This window comes from Mustela nigripes, chromosome 7 (assembly GCF_022355385.1).
Source record: "Mustela nigripes isolate SB6536 chromosome 7, MUSNIG.SB6536, whole genome shotgun sequence".
In the NCBI taxonomy this organism is placed as follows: Eukaryota; Metazoa; Chordata; class Mammalia; order Carnivora; family Mustelidae; genus Mustela; species Mustela nigripes.
Window position 1 is genome coordinate 117,135,497 of NC_081563.1, and position 18,809 is coordinate 117,154,305.

The 18,809-nt window shown below is 45.1% G+C and overlaps 1 protein-coding gene across 3 annotated transcripts in view; it reads right to left on the bottom strand.

Moving 5' to 3' along the window:
• Window positions 1-16,843, bottom strand: part of GSS (glutathione synthetase) — a 28,566-nt gene extending 11,723 nt beyond the window's left edge. The window contains exons 1-6 of one of the 3 annotated variants that reach the window (XM_059406852.1): window positions 16,755-16,843; window positions 13,481-13,615; window positions 6,885-7,030; window positions 4,212-4,287; window positions 3,790-3,929; window positions 2,993-3,109 (exon numbers count right to left, since the gene is read on the bottom strand). In XM_059406852.1, coding sequence (XP_059262835.1) covers window positions 2,993-3,109; window positions 3,790-3,929; window positions 4,212-4,287; window positions 6,885-7,030; window positions 13,481-13,609 — 608 coding nt within the window. In that variant the 5' untranslated portion in view covers window positions 13,610-13,615; window positions 16,755-16,843. Of the gene's footprint in view, window positions 1-2,992; window positions 3,110-3,789; window positions 3,930-4,211; window positions 4,288-6,884; window positions 7,031-13,480; window positions 13,616-16,586; window positions 16,692-16,754 lie in introns of those variants that run through there. The other 2 variants (XM_059406851.1, XM_059406853.1) reach the window with 2 other exon arrangements.
• Between the last annotated feature and the right edge of the window lie 1,966 nt (window positions 16,844-18,809).

Genomic DNA, 18,809 nt, shown 5'->3' on the forward strand with positions numbered 1-18,809 from the left:
GATCATGACCTGAGCCGAAGGCAGGTCATGATCCCAGGGTCCTGGGATTGAGCCCCACATCGGGCTCTCTGCTCAGCAGGGAGTCTGCTTCCCCCCTCTCTCTCTGCCTGCCTCTCTGCCTACTTGTGATCTCTCTCTCAGTCAAATAAATAAATAAAATCTCTTTTTAAAAAAATTCCAGCTAGTTAACATTTGGTGTAACATTAGTTTCAGGGGTAGAATATAGTGATACAACACCCAGTGCTTACCACAAGTGCCCTCCTTAATACCCATCACTCATTTAATCCATCCCCTGCCCACCTCCCCTCCAGTAACCCTCAGTTTGTTCTCTGTAGTTAAAAGCCACTGACTGGTGGCTCAGTCAGTTAAGCATCTGCTTTTGGCTCAGGTCATGATCGCAGCATCCTGGGATCTAGCCCTGCATGGGTCTCCCTGCTCAGCAGGGAGTCTGCTTCTCCCTCTCCCTGCTCTTGTTCTCCCCGCCCCTCAAATAAATAAAAATCTTAAAAAACAAAACAAAACAGTAAGAGTCTGTTTTCTGGTTTGCCTCTTTTTCTTTCCCCGACTGTGTTTATCTGTTTTTTTTCTTAAATGACATGTATGAGTAAAATCATATAGTATTGTCTTTGACTTATTTCTCTTAGCATAACACATGCCAGCTTCATCCATTTATTGCAAATGGCAAGATTTCATTCTTTATTAACTCATGAGTTGACGAACATTTGGGCACTTTCCAGAATTTGGCTATTACTGATAATGCTGCTATAAACATTGGGGTGCATTTATCTCTTTGAATCAGTATTTTTCTGTTATGTGGGTAAATACCTAATAGTGCAATTGCTGGGTCATACAATAGTTCTATTTTTGACTTTTGGAGGAACCTCCATATTCTTTTCCAGAGCGGCTGCACCAGTTTGCATTCCCACAAATAGTGCAAGAGGGTTCCCCTTTCTCTGCATCCTTGCCAATATCTGTTGTTTCCTGTGTTAATTTTAGACATTCTGACAGGTATGAAGTGATATCTCATTATAGTTTGATTTGTATTTCTGTGATGATGACTGATGCTGAACATCTTTTCATATGTCTGTTGGCCATCTGAATACCTTCTTTGCAAAAATGTCTATTCACATCTTCTGCCCATTTTAACTGGATTATTTGTTTTCTGGGTGTTGAGTTATGTAAGTTCTTTATATAGTTTGGATACTAACCCTTTATCAGATATGTTATTTGCAAGTATCTTCTCCCATTCCAAAGGTTGCGCCTTTTAGTTTATTTGATGGTTTCCTCTGCTGTGCAAAAGTTTTTTATCTTGATGAAGTCCCAATAGTTCATTTTTGCTTTTGTTTCCTTTGCCTCAGGCAACATGACTACTAAGAAGTTGTTACAGCTGAGGTTAAAGAGGTTGCTGTCTGTGTCCTCCTCAAGGATTTTGATGGTCTCACAGTGAGGTCCTTCAACCATTTTGAATTTATTTTTGTGAATGGTGTAAGAAAGTGGTCCAGTTTCATTCTTCTGCATGTTGCTGTCCAATTTTCCCCACACCATTTATTGAAGAGACTGTTCCATTTCTTACCAAGTTTTTTCATAGCATTTTTTCAAAGCCATGCTTTCATTTAATGGTCACTTCTACCCTTTTAGGTATTGTTATTATCATCCCCATTTTACAAATGAGGAAACTGCTGCTCGGAGGAAAGAATGGACTTAGTGAAGGTCACATGCTGGGTGAGCAGGAGTGCCTATCTGATTTTCAAAATGAGAGAAGCCAGTCCCGGCTCAGGCGCCCACAGCTCCTACGCACCAGAGCCCAGCTCTGGGCACATGAGTCTTTGCATGTCATTCACAGCCTAGTTGGAGAAACCCTCTGCAGCATCTGTCCATCAGCAGTTCCCCGGCTGACTCCTTCCTGGCTTCCATCTCTTAAAATACAACTTAGCTAAGAACTCTACTTGATAAAGTATTCATCTGATGCCTTCTAAATACTCAGAGTCCAACGTGTCTTGAGTCTTAGTGAGGCTTAGCAGGCCCAGAGAGGCTCTCTCAGAGGCAATAAAGTGATTAAGAATGAAGATTCTAGAGGCAGTAGACTCTGGGCTCTACCACCAACCCGCCATTTGACCTTGAACAATTCACTTCTCTGAACCCGTTTCCTCAGCTATAAAATGGGAGATGGGTGGTCTCTATCTCCAAGTGTTTGATGGGGGGATCTAATGAGATCATCTGTGTAAAGTACTTAGCACAAAGTGTGGCACTAGGAAGTGCTCATTAAGGGTTAACTATTAAAGCTATGTAAACATTGCAACAACTGTTGGTACAGTGGCCCCTCATTTATCCAGAAGTCACCTACCTGGCATCCTTATACATCTGGAACACGGTTGAGAAATAGGAAGGAAGCAAAAAATGCCTCTAAGCAGCTAAAACAGACACAACAGAATCCCTAAATCGAACCTTATGCATTTACTCATCCAAGAGGCTCTCACGCTCATTAGACACTACATAACAACCCAGACCACCTGCTTTCCCAAACCTCAGCAAATCAGAAAGGAGGTCTGGCGACAGGAAGCACACTGACCGCGGTATGAAGTAAGAGCTGAGAGTAGAGAAATAGAAAATCTTTGAAGAAAAGGAACAGGAGCATAAAACCTAACAGTTGGGACCATTAGTGCAGGAAATGGCCTCCCATACCTCTCTAAGTCTAGGTAGCTTCTCTGCCTTCTGTTACATCAAGGTGCAGTAATTGACAGATACTGCAGTCACTGAAGGATAATGAGGACCTCTAGCCAACAAGAGAAGATTCAATTACAGTCTGCATCTCTTATTTAAGAAGAAAGCCCCCAAGCCCCATTAAAACAATCTTGGCACTTAAAGGTGTAAGCTTCTATTTCCTGAAAAAAAATCCCTTCTTTCCTAATGATGGTGAGCAAAGAAGCAGTTGCTACAGCCATGAATACTGCATCTAAAGCAGGACTCTTCGGCCACTTTTTGTCCCCCTTACTTGGCTGAGCCGTAGAGCTCCCAGGCTTTGGCGATCCCCAGGGCCAGTCCCTCGCTGGGATTATTGGAGAGGATCTTGGCAGCTTCTTTGGTCTTACTCAGGACATTGAGAACATGTCTGTTGGAAGAGAGATGTTTGTTCGGTAATTGGATGGATCTGGAAGACCATTCTGCCTGTGACTCACAGACACTGATAGGAACACCACTTTTGAGAATTAGCTGAACACTAAGAATGCATCTTATCACCGTGCTCAGGCTGGAATATACCGGGACACTCACACTCTGGCCCTGTGCACGTGCCCACAGCCCTGAGACCCTGTGTTCCTTCTCTATACCAGCCTCTCATTGGGCTGGGACTCCTTTCCCTGAGCCCCAGGTGCTTGCTATCTGGAATCTGGCTGCAGACCATCTGGAATCACGGCAACATGGAGAATCACTGCTGGCCAGAAGTGGCTGCTGCTAGGTCCCGCCTTCCAATGGGAAGTCACTGATCCCTCTCTGCCACAGATCCTGAACTCTTTTCAGGCCTTCAAAGCTCCTTCTCACCTCGGATACTATTTCCTCAGCCTGGAATACTACCTTGTACAATGAAGGGGCAGGACTAGATGTATCACGAGGTCCCTTCTCTCCTTGCAATACTAAGACCTAATTACAAGTGGAAACTGCTGTGAGGGGAAACACAGGGCCCAGGTCCCAAGTGGGCACAGTCAGAATTGGAGACCCCTGCCCCCACCTGTAATTGTAGGCCTATTAGGCTTTCACCCCACCAGTGTGCCCAGTATTGCCCAAGGGACCCACCGGTGCACAGCTGGGGTGCGGGAGGCCAGGCCTCCAAAGCTGGCAGAGATGGTGTTGATTTCAATCTGTTTCAGGGCTGCGGAGCCATCTGCATTGCACTGGAACATGTAGTCTGAACGATTCAGGCCCAGGAACACAGTCTGTGGGGGAAAACTGAAGACTGAGTACATTTGCGCAGGGCCTGACTGAGGGCCTAGCTCTGGAACAGACAGGAAACGTGAATTCTACATAGAGATCAGAGTTGCTGGCTAATGTTCCAAAACCCAGTGGAATCATTCTTATGGTCACCCCAAGATTGGTCACTGATGTACAAACTCAGTGGGGACCAATGACAGGCAGATTCCCCTGAGCTCAGGCCAAATTCTTCTGGTCAAAAAAGGGAGGCACACATCCTGCATTGGGGTGGGATGGGGACTGGTTACCTGAGCAATGCCCTCTTTCAGGACTTGCTTGTGGATGTCGAAGAGATGAGCAGTGAAATTGTCCCTCTTGACGGTGCTGGAGAAGGAAATAGAGCATTTTCTAGGCTATATGGGACCATAAAGGTCAAGTAGCTCCACTCTTGTCTATTGCTTCATGAATTTCTGGGTCTACTGACCCAAACTTGTACACCCACATCAACCCGGTAGAGAACGGTGGTTTAGAATCCAGTTGGAGAGCCAGATGAGCTGGGTTCAAATTCCAGCTCCACCACTCACTACTGGGCAAATTTCTGGGTCTCAGTTTGCCCATCTGTGAAAGATGAAAGTGAAAGATTAATAGGAAAAGAATTAGAGTTGTGGTGAAGGGCAAAAGAGCTGTGAAAGGTACAGAACTGAACCTAGTGTCTGGCCCCAAAAGAAACTAAAAATGGAAGGTGATAAAACCATTCCATCTTTGAATAGGGCAGATAGTTGGTTAGCCTTCTGGTTGACCTAACATTAAGTCTCCTCATAGCTTCTCCTGCATTCTGGGACCTTGTCAAGGACAAGTCTTCTCCACCTCTTACACAGCAACTCTCAGAGATTAAAAGACAGCGGTTATGCCCTATGTCCCAGAGGTTCTTCTGATACATGCTAAATATCCCATATTTTTTCCTTCAGCGTGTCCCCATATAATGTGACTTCCTCAGGGTAGCCTTCCATGTCTGGATCAGATTTCCCTGCTGTGTGCTCTCAGAGCACTGTGGATCTCTCCTTTATAGCACAGATTAGGTTGTAATTTTCCATTTGATTTCTGGAAATTCCTCCTATTTGACTATAAACATGAGGGTAGAGCTAGCTCTGCCTGCGTCTGTCTGTGTCAGCTAATCATCATGGCTCAGTGTGCTGCTGGGACATGTGACACAATGTAGGAGCCCATCTAGTATGGTTTTTTCTGGAACCTCAGGAAGAGACACCCACCAGTAACCAACACCACACTTGTCTGTCAAGACTCAGGGCAGTCTCTGCATGGTCAAGCCTGACTCATGGGCTCACCTTGTTACAGGGACCCCACTGAGCTCATATAGCTCAGGCCTGCCCTGCAGTTCCTCTGTTCCCCAACCAGTTCTCTCCCAAGGGTTCTTTCCAACCCTTGGTGAGGACAGCCCCCAGCTGGGCTTCAGCCTCCAGAAAAGTTAAGATACATTATCTCTTTTCTGAAGAGATGTTCCCCTTCAAGCCCAGACCCTATGCTGCAATTTTAGCATGTGTAATCCTGGGGCTCTATACCTTACAAGCTAGGATTTGTGTGTGTTTCAGAGACAGGGAAAAAGGGAATGCAGGGTTGCAGAGAAGGACAGCAGAGGTCTCCATTATCATTGAGTCTTTAGGGCACAGGTCATAAATCAGGCTGCTCATAAACCTCACAGTCCAGAATCACAGGTACAAAAGCCAGGTTCACCCCGATAAAGATCTGGGGGGAAGGTGGTGGTAGGGTTTGTACATTCGTAACTCATGGTTTGCTTGTTTTTCTTAACTCATTGGGTTTTTAGCTCCAAGTCATTGGTTTTCAAACCTCTTACCATTAAGATCCCTTCTCATGTTCAACCTCACACCAATGGGCACTTTTTTCTTTCTTTTAAGGAGAGAGAGTGAGCACAAGCAGGGGGTGAGCTTCAGAGGGAGGAGAGAAAGAATCTTAATTAAGCAGACTCCATGCTCAGCGTGGAGCCCAACCTGGGGCTTGATCTCACAATCCCGAGATCATGACCTGAACCAAAATCAAGAGTTGGACGCTCAAATGACTGAGCCACCAAGGTGCCCCCACAATGTGCACATTTTTAAAAGATTTTGTGTCTGGGGCACTTGGCTGGCTCAGTCGGTGGAGCATGCAACTCTTGGTGTTAGAGCTGTGAATTTGAGCCCCACATTGGATATAGAGATTAGTTTAAAATAAAATATTTAAAAAACATTTGTCTGTAATGAAATAAATTGTTTTCTTTTGGAAAATTAATCAGACATGCAAGTATGGATGTCTAGTCTCTCTTTCTACATATATACACGTACATATATACACATACATATATATATTTAATTCTAAAATAAAGAATTTAATTCTAAAGTAATTTCCCTTGCCTCAGGGTCTGAAGAGAAAAAAAGGATCAAGGGAGAAGAGACAGAGAGGCGTGGGTGGGATGAGCCATTCAGGGGTTCTACAGCCTCAGTGCCCTGGGTGTGGTCCAGTCTATACCCCATCTCTTCCAGAGATAAGGGGACTGAGGGAGCAAGAAAGAAGCAGGAAATCTGACTTCATGCCTAATAATCTTCTCTGTCCTTTGTTTTCTCTAAAACTACGCTGACCTTCCCTAATTCCAAACAGAACTCTGGATCAGAGAATCACGGAATGTCAGTGTTGGAAGGGATCTTAGATGTGGGCCATCTCCCCACTTCACAGATGAAGAAACCGAGGCCCAGAGAAAGAAAGGGACTTTCTTGAGGCCACGCAAGTGAGGATTAGAGCCAGGATTAGAAGCCAGACCTCCCGACATCTAGTCTACTCTTTTTTGTTCTTCTGGGGAGTGCCTGTCCCCCACCCAGCCAAGTCGGCTGCCAGAGCAACACCTCATGGCTCCCCAGTCTTCTGGTCCCCTGGTTCCAGCAGTTCCCAGCCCTTAAGGCCCCAGAACCCAGTACCTGGAGAGTGTCTGTTCCAGAAAGTCAGCATTCTGGCTGACGGCATCCACCAGCGCGTTGAAGTCCATCTGCACGGCATAGGCCTGCTCCAGCAGGGCACTGGGGACCAGTGAGGGGAAGAGCGTGAATGGGGCGTAGCTTACCACCTGATCGGGGAGAAAGAGTGGGCAGGGGAAGAACACCCATGAACGGGTTGTCTTCCTGCAAACAACCCCACGGAAAGTGCGGCCAACATTTGTGGAAGACACACAAACTGCAAAATCGCAGTTCCCTCCGGGAAGAGAGGGAGCAAACAGCATGATGAAGGGGTATAAAGGGAAGTTTTAGACTCTGTAATATTTCATCTCTTTACATTAAAAAAGAGTGGGAAGCAAAACAGCAAAAAACAAAGACAAAAAATGAATAAGAAATCACTGAGCACTTACTGGGTGCACAGCGCTGTTTTAAATATCCTTACATGGATATATCATTTATCTCTGTGAGGCAGACATTAGCATTATCTATTCTTAATAAATAGACATGGGAATTGAGTCTCAGAAAGATTGAGTAACATACCCAAAATGATATAATGTGCCATGTGTTACACGGCACTAAGATTTGAACTACGGTGGTTGATAAACGACACACACATATACTCACAGCTCCCGGCCAGCCGATTATCTAAACCCAGGACGCTCTTCATGCCAGGAGCTCACGCCCCAGTCCCCTTGCCTTCTGGCTGGGGGAGAGAGACAGTCCTGCTGGTAAGGGGTGCAGCAGAAGTGAACTCCAGCCCCCAGAGTAGAAGTTAGGAGTGGTTTCCCCCCAGGGTTGGAGATGGTGACTCATGTTGCCAAGCAGGGAGTTAAGCTTGGACTTGGGCAGAACCGAGAAACCCAAATGCCATCTGGAACACTATTTCTAGAAGGGCTCGTGCCTTCTGAGATTCACAACAACAAATGAACTGGAATTTGGGTAGGAGATGATAAGATGACTTTATGACTTATTTTATGAAGCATTCCTGAGTTTAACTGGAGTTAATATCCGTTTGCCATTATGGCAGTACAAGTGTATGGCATTAGAACTTGGCATGATATATTTATTTAAAAATATTATTTTGAACAGATAATACAAACACATGATACAAAAGTCAAAAGAGACAGAAGGATACACAGTGAAAAGTATATCTCACTCCCGCTCTGGCCCCGGTGACTCAGTTCTCCCCAGAGGCAAGTGGTATACTAGTGTCTCCCATATCCTTTAGACTATATGTATACATTCATATTTTGCCTTTTTCTATACACACAGAGGCACATGAGATATATACACACACACACACACACATGTGTATATATATAGTCATATTATATATTATTATCTAATATATAATATTTATATATTATATATAAATATATATTGATATATAAAATACATATCTATATATATATAGTTCTGTCCTTTGCTTTATAAATATTTCAGGGTCATTTCCATATATGTTCAAATAAAGAACTCTCATTCTTTTTAATAGCTGTACAGTATTCCATTGCATAGAAATCAATTTATTGAATCTAGCTTTCTATTATGAACATTTAGCTGGTTTCCTTCCCCCATCCCTTTATAATCAATGCTTCAACCAATATCCTAGAATATATATTCTAGTTCTTTTGTGTGTGAGAAAGTCCATAAATTGTACATTTAAAAGGTGGAAATAGCAGGTAATGAGGATAAATCCACTTAAAATTTTGGTAGAGGGCGCCTGGGTGGCTCAGTGGGTTAAGCTGCTGCCTTCGGCTCAGGTCATGATCTCAGGGTCCTGGGATTGAGTCCCGCATGGGGCTCTCTGCTCAGCAGGGAGCCTGTTTCCTCCTCTCTCTCTCTGCCTGCCTCTCTGCCTACTTGTGATCTCTCTCTGTCAAATAAATAAATAAAATCTTTAAAAAAAATTTTTTTGGTAGATAATTCCCAAATTGCCCTTCTCAGAATCTCAGAAGACAAAACTGAGGAAGGATATTTGTAACAGGGAGGTTTTTTCCAGCTTCTTGCTCTTATGTGTTAGACTGGGAATTACTGCAGACTACAGGAGGGATGATCTCATACCCTGAGTGCATGCTTGACGACTATAGGGTGTTTCCTAGGCTTTGTTATTTTAAAAGATTTTGTTTTTTTTTTTAATTTGAGAGAGAGAGAGAACAAGAGTGGGCTGGAGGGGCAGAGGGAGGAGAAGCAGACTCCCTGCTGAGCAGGAAGCCCGACATGGGGCTCGATCTCAGGACCCAGAGATCATGACCCTGAGTCGAAGGCAGACGTCCAACCAACTGAGCCACCCAGGCGCCCAGTTTCCTTAGCTTTAAAACTCAGAAGTCTGCCGCTTCCAACAGCCCTCATTTGGCCTGAAAAACTCTCAAAATATTTTTTCTGATAAGAGTTCCCTCTGGGGTGCCTGGGTGGTTCAGTAGGGTTAAGTGGGCAACTCTTGGTTTGGGCTCAGGTCATAATCTCAGGGTTGAGATCAAGCCCCGTGTCAGGCTCTGTACTGGGCATGGAGCCCGCTTAAGATTCTCCTTCTCCAGACGCCTGGGTGGCTCAGTCGATTAAGCCACTGCCTTGGGCTCAGGTCATGGTCCCAGGATCCTGGGATCAAGTCCCGCATCGGGCTCCTCGCTCAGCAGGGAGCCTGCTTCTCTCTCCCACTCCACCTGCTTGTGCTCTCTCTGACAAATAAATAAATAACATCTTAAAAAAAAAAAAAAAAGATTCTCCTTCTTTCTCTGTCTCTCCCAGCTCATGCCCACACTCCTTCTAAAAAACCAGACTTTCCTCTTCCTCTGTCCCCATGACTCATCATGCTCGCTTAAATTTAGGATCAATAGTATAGAGCTATTTCCTGCTGTGCATAGGCCAAAGGCTAAAACAGTATTTTCATTTTTATAGAGACACAGACACCGAGTAATAGTTCTCTGCTGTAGTAAGAACAGCTATAGCACATGCATGACAAGAAACACTCCGCTTCAGATTCAGAGAAACAAAAAGAGTGATGGGAAGAAGAGCGCCCATCTCCCCTAAGGGGCCAGAACTCCACGCTTACCAGTTGGTGCCATGTAGCAAAGTGGGCAGGGTTGTTGGGGGATCTGACTTTTCCAGATAAGCTGGATATCTATTGTTTTGTTTGTTTTTAAATTTCATAATAAAACAAAACAACCAAATCAGTAGCTCTGACTTTTTAAAGACACTCTGGTGAAAAAACTGTTAATAATGCTTGCCTCTGGGGAGGGAAACAGTGGCTAGAGGAAGATTTATTCTACACTGAATACCTTTTAAATTTTGTACCCTGTTCACATGCTTTTTAAAAAAATTTTTTTAATTGGGACGCCTGGGTGGCTCAGTGGGTTAAAGCCTCTGCCTTCGGCTCAGGTCATATTCCCAGGATCCTGGGATCGAGCCCCACATCGGGCTCTCTGCTCAGCGGGGAGCCTGCTTCCTCCTCTCTCTCTCTGCCTGCCTCTCTGCCTACTTGTGATCTCTATCTGTCAAAGAAATAAATAAAATCTTTAAAAAAATTTTTTTTAAATTAACTCCCTAAATCTGCAGGAGCCTACTATTCAGTCCGCACAGGGCAAGTGTGTCACCCCAATCTATAGGATAAAGTTCACGTTCCTCTTCCACCCGGTATCAGAAGCCTCTGCGTTATCTGACTTTGGCCTGTCTTCTGTCCCACTCTTGAACAGTTTTTGCCTTTTCCTAATATGGGGCCTCTGCCATGCTGGGTTTTTTTTTTTTTTAATGTTTTTATTTATTTTAAGGAGGCTCCATGCCCAACATGGGGCTTGAACTCACAATCCTGAGATCAAGAGTCACATACCCTACTGACTAAGTCAGCCAAGCATGCCTCTGCCATGCTGTTCTCTTCCCCTTTATTATTTTTTAAAGATTTTATTTATTTATTTGAGAGAGAGAAAGAGAGCATGGACACACAAGCATCAGTGGTGGTAAAGGGCAGGGGGAGAGAAGGGAGAAGCAGGCTCTCCACTGAGCAGGGAGCCTGATGCGGGCCTTGATCCCAAGACCCTGGGATCATGAATGGAGTGGAAGACAGATGCCCAACCGACTGAGCCACCTAGGCACACGACCTCCATTTATTTTTTAAGATCTAGATATGTTCAAATACAACTAAGGAGTTGCTCCATTTTCTAGGTGTCCCATACAATTTCCTGAGAGGGGCAGTAAAGAATGGAAGGTCAGAGCATGGACTCAGGAGGTAAACTCTTTGGATTTCAATTCTGGCTTTGCCAATTACCCCACCATTCACGTGACCTCGGGCCAGTTACTTAACTTCTGTGGGCCTTGGTTTCCTCACCTCTAGTGTGGTGAGACTTACATGAGTTAGCGATTCCTAAGTGTTCAGAATAGTGCCTGGCACGTAGTAAATACTCAATAAATGATATCTAATGTTGTGCAGCAAGCTATCTATGTTTCCTCATAGAACTGACATTACTTAATGTTGTTTTCTGGCACCTTCTCCAACTAGACCATGCATTTCAGAGGCCAGGGCCTCTGTGTCCTCAGTGCCTAGAATGGTCTGGCATAGAACAGGCACCTGGTAAAGATTTGGAATGAAATCTCTCCCTCTATTTCACACACACACACACACACACACACACTCACACATTTCCTGTCTTTTTTCTCTGAATTGGGACTCTTATCGAGGCCTGTGCCTCTTCTAGGCTCCATTAACTTCTAAAAGACCAAGTGTCAGACCTTTACACAATACCTACTGAATAGAAAAAAAAAAAAAAATCTTGGAAGGGAAAATGCTCAATCCTGGGTTCAGACAAGCGGTTCCCATAATGTAAGGTTCACAAACCAAGCAATTATATCCCTAAAGCCAGAGGCAGACCTTCCACAGTATGAACCTACCTTAGGTGACAGCCATTCTCATTCACTGAGGCCTCACTAAACATTTACAGAGTCTGGACTCTCCACCAGATCCTTAACTAGGTTCTGGGCATACACAAGAAAAAAAAGAATGTGACTTGGTAAAGAAAGATGGTGGCAGCTCTAACAAGGACCGTCATAGGGCATACTACTAAGTAAAAAGAAAAAAGCAAGGCACCAAAGAGCTTGTCTAGGACACTTTGTGCAAAAAGTGGGAAAAAGAAATATATACATTTTTGGTTAAGAGTAAATTATATGAAAGAATAAATAAGAATCTGCCTTCAGATAGAACAGGTGGTTAGGGAATGTGGGAGGGAGGGTTAAACTGTAAACTCTGCCCTCTGAACCATGAAAATGTCTTACCGAGTCACAAAATAAAGATTTTTTTTTTAAAGGATGAGACCTTTAAAAGATGTGGTTTGGACTCAGCATTTCTACTTTTATGTATCAACCCTAGAGAAGCTCTCATCCAGATACCCAGTAGCCATGTACGCTGCTCCTGGAGTGCTGTTTATAATCATAAAACATTAGGAATCACCTAAACGGCCTTTTCTCAACAGAGAAAAGTTGAACTGTGATCCATCCACACCTAGAACACCAAGTATTAGAATGAAGCTAATCCTATTGGAGGGAGTTGCAAAGAGTCTAAAACAGATCGATAAATGAAAAACAAAATCCCAGGGTGCCTGGGTGGCTTCGTTGGTTAAGCGACTGTCTTTGGTTTAGGTCATGATCCTGGAGGTCCAGGATGGAGTCCCGCATCAGGCTCCTCTCAGTGGGGAGTCTGCTTCTCCCTCTAAGCCTTTCCCCTCTCGTGCTCTCTCTCTCTCAAATAAATAAATAAAATTTTTAGAGTCACCTGGGTGGCTCAGTTGGTGGAGCGTCTGCCTTTGGCTCGGGTCACGATCCCAGGGTCCTGTCATCGAGTCCCACAATAGGCTCCTTGTTGAATGGGGAGCCTGCTTCTCCCTCTGCCTGCTGCTTCCCCTACTTGTGCTCTCTCTCTCTAACAAATAAAAAACAGACATCTTCAAAAAAATAAAAAACACAGCAAGCAGTAATTTGTATAATCTATATGATCCAATTTGTTTTTTAGAAAACCATGTATTTTGGGGCACCAAAATACATCTGGGAGTTGTGGGTTTGAGCCCTGCATGGGGTATAGAGGTTATTAAAAAAAGAAGAAACTTAAAAAAGAAAGGCACAAAAAAGAAAAGAAAAGAAAGGCACGTCATTTCTCTATATACACAAATATGTATATAAATGCACAGAGAGGAATATACACAAACCAATTGTAGAGCTATACCCCCCACACTGTGATTAGGGGGTCTTACAAAATAATAGTTCACTGGGCAAAGTGCTTCATGTGAATGATCTTATTGTATTACCAACTTGATGGGGCAGGTCCCATTATTATCCCTTTTTTGTTATTTGAAGAAACCACAGCTGAGAGAGGGTACGAATCTTGCCTAAGTCACACTCGAAACCCCAGACTTAAATTGATTGCCCTGGCAGGTTACTTTTTACATATATTTAGAGATCAACTGTGTTATTGAAAAAAATTAAACAAAGGAAAAGCATGTCTTGGACAGAAAGGGGCTGCCTTTAGTCGGCAGGGACCAGATAATGAGCTTTAGGCTCCAGAGCGGTGTGGTCGGTGCTGTGGGGAGGAGTCAGGGGCTTACATCAGAGGAGCTGGGTTCCCGTGAGGTTCTCAGCAACACTCCCTCCGCCAGGGCCCTGTCCACAGCCTGCCGCGCCAGCTCCTCCAGCTGCTGTTCATCTTGCAAGAGGCTCCCCCAGCCGGTGGCCATCCCAACCTGCAGCAGGAGGAGAGGGGAAGGCTTGGGGATAGATGCCCGGGGCCCCAGCAACCAATGAAACCCGCGGTGTGGTACAAAGGAGTGAACACTGGATGGCAGCTCTTAACTTGCATGAGTGCAGAATGCAAACCTTGACAGAGCACTTCCACTGTGGCTCTCTCTTTTGGTTCCTAACACAAGGACAGCATGAGTCTCACGGTAAGGAAGTGGAATCTCTGAGAGGTGAAATGACTTGTCCAAGGTAATGGCGAGTAAAATCTGCATTTGAACCCAGGTCTCAGGACTCCCAGCCCAATGCTTTTCATTGGAGAAAGAGGCACTAATGTCATATGTGATTGGGGTAAGTTCCTTCCCCTAGTAGCTGCAGATTCCCTACCTGTGCAACAAGGCATAAGCGTACAGAGTAGACCAGTGGTTTCCAAACCTGGCTGAATATTCTGGGGAGCCTGGTAAAGAATACAAAGTCCTGGGCCTCACTCAGAGATTCTCACTCAAGAGGTTGGAGGAGAGGGAACGTTTTTTGTTTTGTTTTGTTTTTGTTCTTGTTTTGTAGCTCTGTATTTTTAACAAATTTAAAAACCATGCAATAGATTATTAATTTCCCATCTGGGGCACCTGGGTGGCTCAGTCGGTAAAGTATCAGATTCTTGATCTTAGCCAGATCTTGATTTAAAGCCCTGCATTGGGTTCCATGCTGGGAATGGAGCCTACTTTAAAACAAATTTTTTTTTTTTTTTTTTTCAAATTTTCCCTTCTAGCTCACAACCCATGTTGGCAGATCTCAAATGGGAAGGGTGGGTAGGAGAAACCCTTTGTAGAATACTATGAAATGCAGCTACAGTGAACTCCTACCTCATACTAACCAGAAGCAAACTCACTAGCTGGACATGACTACATTGCTTGTACAGACATCTATCATCACAGCACCAAGACAAAATATTTTTGAGAAATCACATTAGCAGGATAGAAACAATGAAAACCCAAGTGCAGGAGGGGTCCAGCAGGCTGTCCAGAGACATACGGGAATGAACCAACTCATACCTTGATACTCACTGATTTTGCAGTAGGCCTCAAGGATTTAAGAAGATTTGAATAAAAATCTGGAAACACCGGTCATTCATTCATTTTGTTTTTCCCTATTGTTACTGGATTTTAGGAAAAAAACATGGTTATCCAGCTCAGTGGTCCCCAAAAAGGGAGCTAGAGAACAAGGAACCTCCATCACATTTAGCTCCACCTCCCCGTCCCTATAGCAGAAGAGGCACTAAACCAATTACGAAAGTCTGTTGGCCTCAGCACATTTCGAAAGAAAATGACTACGTGATTTCAAGAGGGTCCTGACAAGAGATAAGGGCAGTCATAGAGTCATAACAAAGCTGTGGGTTCAGTCAGATCTGGGTTTGAGCCCATAATAATACTACTTCCTCCATAAATAAGGCCGCCATGTGGATTAAATGAGAAAAAAAAAAATCTGTGTGTAGTTCCTTAGCAGGGTTTGGAGCTCTAAACATGGGAACTTCTTTTTTGGCTTTATCTACTTTACAGGTGGAAAACTTGTCAGGAAGTCACACAGCAGGCTGGTGGCAGAGCCGGAACAAGAACCTATGATTCTGGCATTAGAGCAACAGAACCCTCCATTAGCCCCCTTCTCTTCACAACTCTGGAATTCCAACATCTCTGCTTGCCATTGGATTCTTGTTTACTTGGTAAACACTGAACAGCGTCTAATGCCAGGCCCTAGACTACATACAGAGGACACAGAAAGATAAGACATAAAGATAACCACTAAGGGGGCGCCTGGGTGGCTCAGTGGGTTAAGCCTCTGCCTTTGGCTCAGGTCATGATCCCAGTGTCCTGGGATCAAGCCCCGCATCGGGCTCTCTGCTCGGCAGGGAGCCTGCTTCCCCTCACCTTCTCTCTCTGTCTGCCTCTCTGCCTGCTTGTGATCTCTGTCTGACAAATAAATAAATAAATAAATAAATTTAAAATTATTTAAAAGTAAAGTAAAGTACTGATTGGGCCCTTTGTTTTTCTCATTCTACAGTCTCAACCTTGGGGCTTTATTCATTTTGCTGAGGACACTCTAATCTATTCCTTCACACTGGTGATTTCCTGACTTCCAAAGTGTCATGACCTACTGTTGACTGGGAGACCCTGCAGAACAGGAATAGAATTTGTTGTTGTCTCCCCACATATCTGCTCCTCCTCTGATGAATCCCACCCAAGCACTCAAGCCTATACATCTTCTCTTCCAAATCGCAGTCTCCCCAAATTCTGTAGTTTCTATTAAATATAGAATGCTTTGAATTCCTTGATTTCTCTCCACCTCCGCTGTCGGGAGCCTCGATCCGGCTACCATCATCTCTTCCCTGGACACTAATTAGACTCAGACTGAGGTTAATTTCACTGACCAGGATACACCTGCTTCTCTCCTGCTCCCAGGCTACGCATATGCTGCAGGTTTCTCTCTTTGGAACACTCCCCACCACTCTTGACTATCCTTCATGACTCAGTGTCAGAAGCTGTCCCTGCATTCCACGCAGGGCTTCTACAAACCACTAGTTTCCCCTGTAGCATAGAAATAGTTGTGTGTCTTAATCTCTTCTCTACCTGCCCGCCTACTATTGTATTCAGCGAATGTGAAATGAATGAATGATGAATGCATGACAGATTGTGACCCGATCAACAAAAGTCTTAAAACGCCCACGAGAAAATTCAGTCGGACTTTATCCCGAGGGCGAGGCCAGTGCCTGCGTGAAGCCTGGGGCAACTTCACCCGTCTCCTGCCCAGGCTTGCCCCAACATGAAGGGCCCGTTCGCTCCCACACCAGACAAAGTTTGGTTCTAATCGCTCCCAGGTCCCTCCATTTTTTTTTTTAAACTCCGTCTCTGGCTCGCCAGTACCCTCTCTCCGACACCGGCCCGATCGGGAGTAAGAAGATCTGAGAAATCTAGGATCAACACGCACCAGCCCAACCCCCTCAATGGACACCAGTTTCCCCTTGCCCACGACGAGTTTGAGTTGCAACATCTCTCTGCCTTCAGGGTTCCAATCACTGGCCAGACCCCTCCCTCACGTCTATCCTCCCTAGGAAACGTGGCCCTTGCCGGCCGCCGTTGCCGTTCCCCAACCTACTAGTTCGCCGTCCTGCTTGCCGCGGTACTCTAGCCCCTCGCGTAGTCACCCGCTGTCCAGGGGGCGGGGCCTCGGTGCGACCCAATGCGCATGCGCGGACCGCTCCAGTAAGGGGCGGGTGGGGAAGGATAAAGAGCAGGGTGGGGGAGGAGACCGGTGCCTGTGGAGCTGGACGGCGGCCGGGAAGGGTCAGTCTGTGTGAGGGAAGTCTTGGCTTTAGGGGTTCATCGTCTGGAGCCAGACGGGCAGGACCTTGGGAATGAGGGCCGGAATCAAGCTGTGTCGGCCCGGAGTTAAGGGTTTGCAGAGCTTGTAGGGCGTCAGAGCTGGTGAAGTCCATTGTAAGATGGGGAAACTGATACCCAGAATGAGACAGTCACTACCTCGGGGACGCACTGTGGGGGTAGGTGTGATAAGGGCGATCCAGAGAGGGGCAGAGACCGGCGCAGGGTAACTTAGAACGTTCTAGTCTGAGCCAGTGTTGGAACCCAGGCTTCTGTTTTCCATGCAGCTGAGTCCCAGAAAAGACCACCTGATTTCTCGAACCTCAGGAAAACTGCCGGAGAAGCGGTAGAGACCAAAAAAAAGCATTTTAATTTTTCCAGCAATTTAAAAAAATATTTTAAGTATTCTCTATACCAAACGTGGGGCCGCTGGCTCTACTAAATGAGCCATCCAGGTGCCCCTTTTCCAGCAATTTTTAAGTTGGGAATGTTTGAGGGTGATGCAGTGTTTCTCAAAATGTCTAAGATCATTTGTGTCAGTATCTAGGGCAATTTTTTTTGAGAATGCAGATTCTTGATTCCTTATTTCCACCTTAGCTCTTGGCAGCCCTCCAGTTCTTTTAGCCGTTCCTTCTTTCTGCATTATGACAGGATCTTCTCGATGTGAAGCACCTCATATGAATTTTAATTAAAGTAACCTGAATTTATCAGTCTAGGCTTGGGGAAGTTAACCATGACTAAAAGAGTCATGCTTTCACAGCTTTCACATCTGATGAAGAAGGTAGACTGGTAAACAGTGCTTTTCTGGGGAATCAGGGAAGGCTTTCGGGGTAGGTAGGACTGTGTAAGCAGTCAAAGAAGTAAGTGTGGAGGTAAGAGTCAGGAAGGGGGACCGTGTTCCAAGTAGTAAGAACAGAAATAGCAAAGGCAAATAATTCTTAGCGTGGCTACACTCTTTTTAGAGACCTTGAGGAGTTTGGTACAGATACTGAGGAGGGCCTGGGGGTTGAGCAGGCTTAGGAGCTCATTCTTGGAGAGGGAGTCTTGGATTCCACGTTAAAAAGGTTGGCATATGTCCAGTGAGTGATGGGGAGCTGTCTAAGGGTTTTGAGCTGGGGAAAGATAGGGTCTATCTTATGTTTTAGATGCTGGCTACAGCGTGGCAAATAGTTTGGAAGCCCAGAGAGCGTGCTCAGAGGGCATTAAGGTGTGAGACAGTGGCAGAAGAGATGGAGAGGAGGGGACAGATTAAAGAAATGTTCAGGAGGGAGAACTACAAATGATCATAAATCAGTGGCCGAACCCAGAGGCCAGAATGTTTCCAACCCTTTAAATATAGCTTGTACATTCTCTGTCTACAGGACAGATGGAGTCCTCCATCTTTTTGGCGGAAGGGGAACAATAGGTAGTCTGGTTATGGGCACAAGTGTTTCCATGATGTCCTTCCTTTGTCTGCTGTTGTGCCTGGGGGACAGTCTGAAGCAGTGGTTACTGTAATAGGCCCCAAGTGGCAGGAGAAGTCTACTATGTTAACCAGGAACCAAGGAAACTATTTCTAGTGGAGCATGAAATTAAAAGTAAAAAAATCACGACCCAGGGTTCCCTGTACAGGTTCCCCACCTCCAAGATGGGTGCCAAATGACGAGTATCAGGTGTCTATTGGTGAGACTTGGGGAAGATCCCAGACCTTAACAGCCATTTGGTTGAGTCCCCTCACGGTGTAGCAGGTAAGGTGTCTTTCTTCCCATTTTGTAGATGTCACAGCTGAGCCTCAGAAGGTCTGTGACTTGTTCAAGGGGACTCAGTTTGTGGTGCAGCTGGGAGTGAGGGG